This window comes from Cephus cinctus, unplaced genomic scaffold, assembly GCF_000341935.2.
Source record: "Cephus cinctus unplaced genomic scaffold, Ccin1 Ccin1_scaffold0685, whole genome shotgun sequence".
In the NCBI taxonomy this organism is placed as follows: domain Eukaryota; kingdom Metazoa; phylum Arthropoda; class Insecta; order Hymenoptera; family Cephidae; genus Cephus; species Cephus cinctus.
Genome location: NW_014333309.1, coordinates 30596 through 40286, shown reverse-complemented (window position 1 = coordinate 40286; position 9691 = coordinate 30596). Strand labels below are relative to the sequence as shown.

Genomic DNA, 9691 nt, shown 5'->3' with positions numbered 1-9691 from the left:
ATGTCGGTGCAGGAATCTATATCCAGAACTCTCCAACTTATACTACTGACTCCGAAGAGTCGCAAAAGTAGCCGATTTCCGAGTTCGGTTCAGCTCAAATATATTCGGCTTGGTTCGGCTTTGTTCGACTTGCTTCGGCTCACTTTCAGCACTAGTGTCGAAAGTAATTGCTCTATTCGGCTCGGTTCGGCTGGGTTCGGCTCACTTTCAACACAAGTGTTGAAAGTAATTAGTCAACTAGAGTATATTTGTAATATAGCACCGGAGCTGGTGCAGCTAATCCATGGAGGTCGAGAACTGTATCCAAAGGACACTGGTGAGCACTGCACTAGGGCACAGCACTACACCACCGTAACACTCACAGGAATTCGTAGAATTCCTGGATATCGCGAGAACAACGCGAGAACTGTACGAAGCGAGAACTTGCTATACCGTAGCTAAACACGGCAAGAAAAACTATCAACAGATAGCACGGGAGCACGAGCCAGCCCGTGGCACCTCGGTCGGTGCCCCGAGACAGACTGCTTTGACAATAGCCAAATTCGAGAACTAATCATTCTGATTGGTCGAGAGCCTTATAGCCGATAACTCTTCTATCTCCTTCGAGTCGTCCCTTTAAACCAAGTCGAGAGCGTTCTTTAGCGAATCGGTACGTAATCTGTGGAGATCCTCCACGGCCGCTTCCCCAGGGCATCGGGCGACAGCTGGGCACCACATCCTTAACTCGGGCAGGAGGTTCCTCTCCTGCCCTTAACCATATCAAAACTTCCTCCGCCCGCTCTACAGCCCTTTGCCCATCTCCAGCGGGGCGCCGGTATCTCACCCGGGCTTCTGCCGGTCCGTGGAGACGTCTCCGTCGGGTACTCTCCTCTGCCGGGCAACTCGGTACGTCGAGACTATCTCCCCACGGCAGACTCGAGCACCTCGACCTCAACAAAACAATAACGAAATCTTGCGAGAGCCTTGACATAACTATACGAATCAACCCGAGATCGTAGCTTCTGAGCAGGGTGGCGACCCGAAGAGAACCAGAAATCGAGAACGTTATCTGTATCGGTAACCGGAGCCGCCTTGGGGCCGTGATTCGAAAAATCACGTCACAAGTTCTACTAATATAGTTCAATTCTAGGGGCCGTGGCCCCCGATCTCTTCGTAAACGCCGAAAATTGAACTCGCCAGACTTGCTATGAAAAATATTGTGTTGGACATGTTGCGAAGCGGGCAATCACCGAATCGTATGACGGAACAAAAATGCTTATCAAAACTCGACCTTTTCTTACTGTTTTATGTCAGATATGTCGATGATATCTTAACTGCATTTCCTGAAAATAAAATAGATTCAATACTAGAAATATTTAATACTTACCATCCTCGTTTGCAATTTACACATGAATTAGAATCTCATAACAAAATAAATTTCCTTGACATAACAATAATCAGAGACAATGATCGCATCATCACTAATTGGTACAGAAAACCTACTTGGTCCGGCCGGTACATTAACTTTCACTCTCACCACCCACTTTCTCAAAAGCTAGGCATCATTAAATTGCTAACAGATAGAGCCATTTTATTAGCACATCCTAAGTTCCATACAGAAAATTTGCAACTAGTTAAAGAAACTCTCAATATCAATGATTATCCCAAACATATTGTAGACAGAACCATATACAATAGACTTACATACTTAGTTAACAAAATTAGTGCAACCGATAATAGTCCTACAGTAGTTGCCGATCGTGATCTCAAGCCTTGCATCTCCCTACCATATGTGGATGGTCTCTCACAACGTTTATCCAAACTCTTCAAAGAGTACAACATCAGAATTAGCCACAAGAATGCCAATAGCTTGAAATCATACATCGGCTCTACTAAAGACCCAATACAATACTTTGATAGATCTAACTTAGTATACTTGATTCCCTGCAACAATTGTGAGAAATGTTACATTGGTCAGACGGGTAGATATTTAAAAAAGCGCATAGCAGAACATAGGAATGACTGTAAAAGAGATAATAATGCACACACCGCTTTAACTCTACATAAAATAGATACTGGACATACTTTTGATTTCGAACATACCAAAATAATAGGCAATGAAGTAAACTATCACCGTAGATGCATATTAGAAATGATAAAAATATCTACTAATTCTAATACTGTAAACTTTAGAACTGATATCGAGAGGCTAAGTGTCATATACTATAATATCCTTAAGAAATAACTTTTACCTTCATTATCACACTCATCTTGCAATAGATATACCTATCTAAGGTTTTCGTTAATATTTTGAATCTCCCGGCTAGAAAGATTAGAAAACTTATTGACTTTTATTAGTCCTTCACCATCAAAAAAAGTCTAACGTTCACCTAATACTTAATTTCAAAATCTCTTGTCTCATGGCTGACGTCCTTGCTTCACGTTGAGTCGGTTCTTCCTTGCTTGAATATGCTCGTTGTCTTTACGTTCACTATGAAGGTATAATTTTATAATTTTTTAATATTATTTATCTCTCCAAACCATGTTGAACATATTCATCTTTAAATATATGACACATATCTTAATTCTCCCGTATCACTAGGCATATCGGATGATGGTCCTGCCTTCAATTTATGTATCAACCTACATGTGACTTCTTTCTCTGTTTCTTTCTGCGTTTATGTCCCACTTACGTTAAGTTCCTGTAAGTATATTTTAAGTTAATCCACCTTACTACAATAACTGGGAAACCTACTTGGTCCGGCCGGTACATTAACTTTCACTCTCACCACCCACTTTCTCAAAAGCTAGGCATCATTAAATTGCTAACAGATAGAGCCATTTTATTAGCACATCCTAAGTTCCATACAGAAAATTTGCAACTAGTTAAAGAAACTCTCAATATCAATGATTATCCCAAACATATTGTAGACAGAACCATATACAATAGACTTACATACTTAGTTAACAAAATTAGTGCAACCGATAATAGTCCTACAGTAGTTGCCGATCGTGATCTCAAGCCTTGCATCTCCCTACCATATGTGGATGGTCTCTCACAACGTTTATCCAAACTCTTCAAAGAGTACAACATCAGAATTAGCCACAAGAATGCCAATAGCTTGAAATCATACATCGGCTCTACTAAAGACCCAATACAATACTTTGATAGATCTAACTTAGTATACTTGATTCCCTGCAACAATTGTGAGAAATGTTACATTGGTCAGACGGGTAGATATTTAAAAAAGCGCATAGCAGAACATAGGAATGACTGTAAAAGAGATAATAATGCACACACCGCTTTAACTCTACATAAAATAGATACTGGACATACTTTTGATTTCGAACATACCAAAATAATAGGCAATGAAGTAAACTATCACCGTAGATGCATATTAGAAATGATAAAAATATCTACTAATTCTAATACTGTAAACTTTAGAACTGATATCGAGAGGCTAAGTGTCATATACTATAATATCCTTAAGAAATAACTTTTACCTTCATTATCACACTCATCTTGCAATAGATATACCTATCTAAGGTTTTCGTTAATATTTTGAATCTCCCGGCTAGAAAGATTAGAAAACTTATTGACTTTTATTAGTCCTTCACCATCAAAAAAAGTCTAACGTTCACCTAATACTTAATTTCAAAATCTCTTGTCTCATGGCTGACGTCCTTGCTTCACGTTGAGTCGGTTCTTCCTTGCTTGAATATGCTCGTTGTCTTTACGTTCACTATGAAGGTATAATTTTATAATTTTTTAATATTATTTATCTCTCCAAACCATGTTGAACATATTCATCTTTAAATATATGACACATATCTTAATTCTCCCGTATCACTAGGCATATCGGATGATGGTCCTGCCTTCAATTTATGTATCAACCTACATGTGACTTCTTTCTCTGTTTCTTTCTGCGTTTATGTCCCACTTACGTTAAGTTCCTGTAAGTATATTTTAAGTTAATCCACCTTACTACAATAACTGGGATATGCGTTATGTTTACTTACAATTCACTATGTCACTCATTGTAAATTTCTCTCTTCACCTATTTATTAATAAAGGCCTGAGGATGACCCGCACCATGGGTTGAAACGTCCCAAACAATATTGTCTTCGCATTATCAAGGCTGCATATGGTCAACATTTAAAAACACCTATAATATATATAGGCAAAAAGTGTTTTTGTTTACTTATTCGCTTTTCTAATCTCTCGGAATAGAAGAAGGTAGCTGAAACCACGATACAGCAGATTGCATAATGCGTCTGATGACTGTGGTGCAGCGGGTAATAAGTGTTTACTGCTTCTTGTCGTCTTGTGGTGTACACGAGCCTGAGTGACTGGTCTAGAGAGACTTGTCTAGAGAGATCTGTCTAGTGTGCTCTCCTATCGAGGAAGCCGCTGTTTATATCCTCGATAGAAATACGTTAATTCTAATGGGGATAACGATTTTTATCCACCCGAGATGTTAACGTCACTTTTTTGGATTTCATATTTTGATTTATTTTTTGATTTAACTAATTGGCTTAGTGGCTTCTCCAAGTACCAGCTTACTGGTATTTCTTTTGTGTTTGGCCCATGGTGGCTGATAGCGCTCGGGCACCTGTTTAGGTAACCTGTTACCTTGTTAAAGGTAATAATTTCTAATATTATTTCCTCGTGTGACTAATTTCAATGGAATTATGCAATATTACAGATTTAAAGGTCCTATTTTCCCTTTCCTTTATCGGCGTCGCTGTGAAAGGTCGATAGGATTCTTACGGATTTTTAGGATGTGAGAAGTTCTCTCAGATACTGTTATGCACATCCACAGTGCGCTATGCACTCTTATGTGAGGCTCTTGACGTATCCATCATCGAGTACGGAAGATTGGAAGGAAAAAGGATAGAGAATAGAGGGGTATAGGGACGGAACGTTACAATGTATACATACATTTTATTACTATGTTTTTTAATATACGCTATACCTTATTACTTCTAATTTTACCGTTACACTACACATAAAAAAAAATTATCCACCATTATCACCACCACCATAGATTTTATTAACTTGCGCATATCGGTGATCCGCCAAACGTTTCTATCGCACAAACGCGTTGTAGTACTCTCGAGCGATTATATCGTTTTTCCATGAATTAACACTAAACACATTCTGGAAGGAATGCATCTCGAAGCCGGAGGAGAGATAGTGTAAAAACATCATGCAGAACTGGCCGCACACCGTCGACGTCTCGCTGTGAAGCTACTGAGTATTCCATCGGAAGGATCGACAGTTTCATCGGAGTCTCGATGCGTGGTGATGATTCAGCGGTGGTAATCCGTGGCTGTCAAAGTAGTATCCGGAAGTAGTACATGGCAACTCAATGCGCTCCTGGTTTCATATGATCGTCCGTGGTGGCGACAATGGCAGCGGGTTTCAACCAGTTTCGGGGTATTCTATCAGCTGCGTAGACATCCGTCGTATGTTCCGATATACCGCGAAGGCCGAGGTAAATCTCTAGAGTGTTCATATATGTGGTCCGTTATTCCGAAGCCAGAATTTGAGACGCAAGGCGTTGTTCAGAGCGCAGGTAAACGACCCCCGTGCTTCCCTACAGGCGTGAACGACGCACTCGTAAGGGTCACGATTCAGCGGAAAGTCTTCGTATGGCGAGTTATTGGGGGTTTCATCCAAATTTATAACTTTCCTCGCCATAACAGTCTGCAGAAAAAGCACGCTGTCCGGACCTCGCGTGTATATTTTCCGTGAAATACCGGCTATATTTCGGAGATTGGCGTATAACAGCTTGTACGCTATACCGCCGTCGAACCACTCTAGGCCGTGCTGATAGCGGGTCATGGTGTTGTTCTCGCTTCTGATCGTCGGTGGTAATTTGTTGAAAACATAGAGCGGTGAAACAATCCAGTGGCCTATGTATCTTCTTTCCACAGCCACGACGCCGATTTTCTTCGGAGCCAGACACCCCTCGCAGTCTTTCAAGTACTCGATCTCGACGACAAAATGCATCGTCGCGGTGCAAACTCGAAGACGTTCAACGAGAAACTAACAACAATGCTTACCATGGCCCGCGATACCGAGTGCACAAGAGATGATGACGCATATCCCAAATTGCTAACCTATGTATTTTCTTCGATTATTTATCCGCCGTAATCTACGACGATCTGACGCAACGGGTCGATCTACAGAACGTTATCGTACTCTGCGTATACGATACAGTTCACGGTGGCGGCAGTAGTAGATGGTGCACTATAGCGACCCCCACTCCTATCCCCACTCCCATCCCCACTCCTTTTCACCACTCCGCGGCTTTGGCTGCCGTGGTGCAGGGTGAAAGGTGCGGGGAGAGAGGGGGATGGAGCGCAGGGGCCGTCATAGTGCACCGCTGTCTATTGGTTATTACTATTATTATTATTATTTATTAATTGAGATAATAATTGGTTATAAGTATTATCCGCATATGCACTTTTCTTTAAACATTGAACACATATAACATTAAGAGTAGATATAATCTATATAAATTTTACAATATTACAAATAGACCCATAGAAAACGTAAGCGAAGGGTTAAACGCTTCTGCGACCACAAATTGATATTGGGCGTATGCCTGTGTCGTGTAAGATGGTAGCCAATCACTGCGACGGTAGAAAATTTCACAGCACAGTGATTGGCACACCATGGAAATGGAACCCCTGCTCAGTGAGGAAGGGTACCCATCAAACCCCGTCCGCCTCCGAATCGCGATTTGCATGCAATTATTATTTATATAATTATAGCTAATTACTCACCAGACTGTATGCTGCGCTTCCGTGCACATCGCGGTGCTCGGCGTTAAAAAGACGCACACTAATAATGTCTTCGGACCGGGTCACTATTGACGCAATTGCAATGCCTTCGCCACAGGCCGCCTGCAATATGGGAAGGGCCTCTCAAACTCGATATTTTCAAGTCCGTGCAGATGGCACTCAATTTGCAATGCCGGTGCAACACAACAGAGAGGCTCTGCGTAATTCAGATATTGGCCCTCAATAAAAATGGTTTCATTAGTGCCCACCAGCAGAACTTCTGAATAGCCGTCCTCGTCGGCACTGATAATTTTAGTGCGGTCCACTGTATACGACGTCACTATAATGCACGGCATATTAGGAGATAAGTCCTGTTCAATGGGTTCTCCGCTTTCTTGCACTACATAAATATCGTATAACCACTCCTTTAGTTGACGATATGCAGCCCTCGTTTCATTGGTCTGAACTATAATTTTTATTTGGTCCTCTATGTGAACTATTTTGCACCAAAAATCGAGTCCAGAGCATAGCAATCGTAACGCGGGAACATTGTTCAAATTATTATATAATGCACAAAAAAACTTTCAAAAATTTACAGAGAGAATATGATTTTTGATGCGGTCGGGGCGCGTTATGAAGAGAGACTAAAGGTCGAGGATGCTGCGCTGAGAGACGCGTAGACAAATATGCTGAATTGCAAACATATACAATTAATGAGCTACTCGTAACAATTTCATTGTCCAGCTGCAGGCATCGCGCGTGTCTCCTCGGATATGAGTATCGTTATATGTTTAAGTAAATGCTTACTTGTATATTTATTGTGTTACCCCTGGAGACAAAAAATCTCAGTCGGAATTCAACCGCTGTACGGAACGTTATTTAATTACAATGTCAGACCGTGCTCTACGTTTGTGTATTCTAGCCCTTTTGCGCTTAACAAAAGCACACAGTGCGTAGTTGAGGCGTAGATGCAATTATCATTGGTGTAATGAATTGAGACATTTACCAGGCAAGAGTCTCATAAAGAGACTAAAGTATATTATATGGTGGGCTCCTTTACGAGCCATTTCAGTGGCCTACAACAGAGGTGTGTTAAGTGGTCAACGTGTGTTGACATGTGTGTTTGAAGAATTGCAACGACGAGGTGCCGAAAAGTTTCCGTGTATCAGAGGCCTTGTCGATGAGATCAGAAGTAAGTATCTTTACGTTATAAGTAGCTTATTATTGGTAGCCCGTACAATAATTATTTTCTGTCGATTATAGCATATCGACAGTTTCTCGATGCAGTGAGTGATGAAGAAGAAGCGCTCGTAGAAGTGTCACACACAATAGAAGAAGAAGAGGACTTAGAGCGTCAAGTCAGTCTAATGGGTGAGTATCCAAAATAATTTTATCCTAAATAATGGTTCTTCTTTTTTCAAGAAGAAGAAGAAAAAGAAAGTACAATTAAATTATTTTTCAGAACCTGAGCAGGAGGATCATGAAGAACCAGGGTCTGGAGCTGGTGCTTGCTCGATACCGTAAACAATATCTGTTTCATCAGCATCATCTAGCACCAGCTTCAGTGGTCGTAAGTACGAATTACATTATTTTAAATCGTATTAATCGAAAACTGTATATTCGATTATTCGGATATTTCATTTATAGGTAATATAGCACAGGATGAAGATACGGTGGAGAAAACAGCTGAATTGCAAATTCCCTCTGAAGATACCGAATCATCGTCATCATCATCATCGTCAATAGTAATGTCGAGTATTCCTAAACCATCCGAAATATTAAGCGATAATCCTGTAAGAGCTAGTGAGTATCAACATAAAATAAAATATATAATTACAAAATAAAACTTAATCAATTGACAATTTGTAACAATTCGATCAGTGATGTATCGACGAGCCCGAGGTATCAAAGCTGATGGCGCTGTAGCAGGACCATCGTATCAATTAGACAACGACATCGATAGAGCTATAGCTGAGAGAGATAATGATCTTTCGATGAGCGAGGCCGACGTTATACTACATGCTCCTATGGAGCACGAGGCTATGAGTGTGGATGAAAACGATGAGAGAAGAGCTGCCAGGCAGTTTGATATCTGGTTTCAGCATTTGATGGAGTCCGATTCAGGTAAAGAAAAATTATTTTACGCTTTACTTGTGTATGGGATAAAAAGTAAGCTGCTGTATTTACGACAGGGTATTCGACACATGACTCATTATTGCTGAATCAAGACTAACACGAGGTACTCTAAAATAACTATAACATTTTGAGAATCTATAAGTTCTAGTCACTTATGCCACTGTTTTGTTTCAGATGTACAAAGAGGTGCTGGTAGGCCCCGTGGCGCACCGACTAACGAATCCTTTGGAGATGTACAGCCACCTGGAGTTCGAATTTTTATCACACAGGATGCAGCACGCTATTTTAAGCGTTTCAAATTACAAGGGCGCGAAACAACGATGCAGATGCGCCAGCCACCTTCAGGAGTCAATGTAACAGAGTGGCTCGAAGGAGCATTCCGCGATCTTTTAACGCATCTCACCAGATACTGCGAGGGTAGCGACTACGCGGGTATTTCGTTTACAGCGAATAGCTCAGCTCACGGCCCCGTATGGCTTGATAATGAACGGCACTAAAATTATTACTATGCGCCTCGGGAAGCTTGTGTTTCTCGATAGTCTACACTACTTTCATATGCCTCTGAGTGCGTTGCCAAAAGCCTTTGGTCTTAAGGCTACTATTGCTAAAGGATTTTTTCCTCATCTGTTCAACAGACCCGAAAATCAAAATTATGTCGGAGAGCTGCCGTCTGTAGAATATTACTCTCCTAACACAATGCGTGTGGCGGAGCGCGAGCGTTTTTCAGCATGGTATAACGAACTAAAAAACGCCGAATATGTATTTGATTTTTCAAAAGAGATTG

The 9691-nt window shown here is 41.0% G+C and overlaps 1 protein-coding gene across 2 annotated transcripts; it reads left to right on the top strand.

Annotated features, from left to right (window-relative positions):
* Positions 1-6769: 6769 nt before the first annotated feature.
* Positions 6770-9423, top strand: LOC107269653. 2 transcript variants are annotated; one of them, XM_025086966.1, is made up of 6 exons: positions 6770-8142; positions 8234-8345; positions 8419-8574; positions 8653-8895; positions 8964-9010; positions 9082-9218. In XM_025086966.1, the coding sequence occupies exons 2-5, from the start codon at positions 8252-8254 to the stop codon at positions 9002-9004; spliced, it is 534 nt and encodes a 177-aa protein (XP_024942734.1). In that variant the 5' UTR covers positions 6770-8142; positions 8234-8251; the 3' UTR covers positions 9005-9010; positions 9082-9218. The 2 variants fall into 2 exon arrangements, with proteins under 2 accessions (XP_024942734.1, XP_024942733.1); XM_025086965.1 differs by lacking the exon at positions 8964-9010 and having other exon boundaries at positions 9082-9423.
* Positions 9424-9691: the final 268 nt, after the last annotated feature.

Coding starts and splice junctions, on each gene's coding strand:
- LOC107269653 (XM_025086965.1), top strand. CDS start 8,252: ATGAAGAACCAGGGTCTGGAGCTGGTGCTTGCTCGATACCGTAAACAA. Junction 8,346..8,418: donor ACCAGCTTCAGTGGTCGTAA/GTACGAATTACA, acceptor TTTCATTTATAG/GTAATATAGCACAGGATGAA. Junction 8,575..8,652: donor CGATAATCCTGTAAGAGCTA/GTGAGTATCAAC, acceptor CAATTCGATCAG/TGATGTATCGACGAGCCCGA.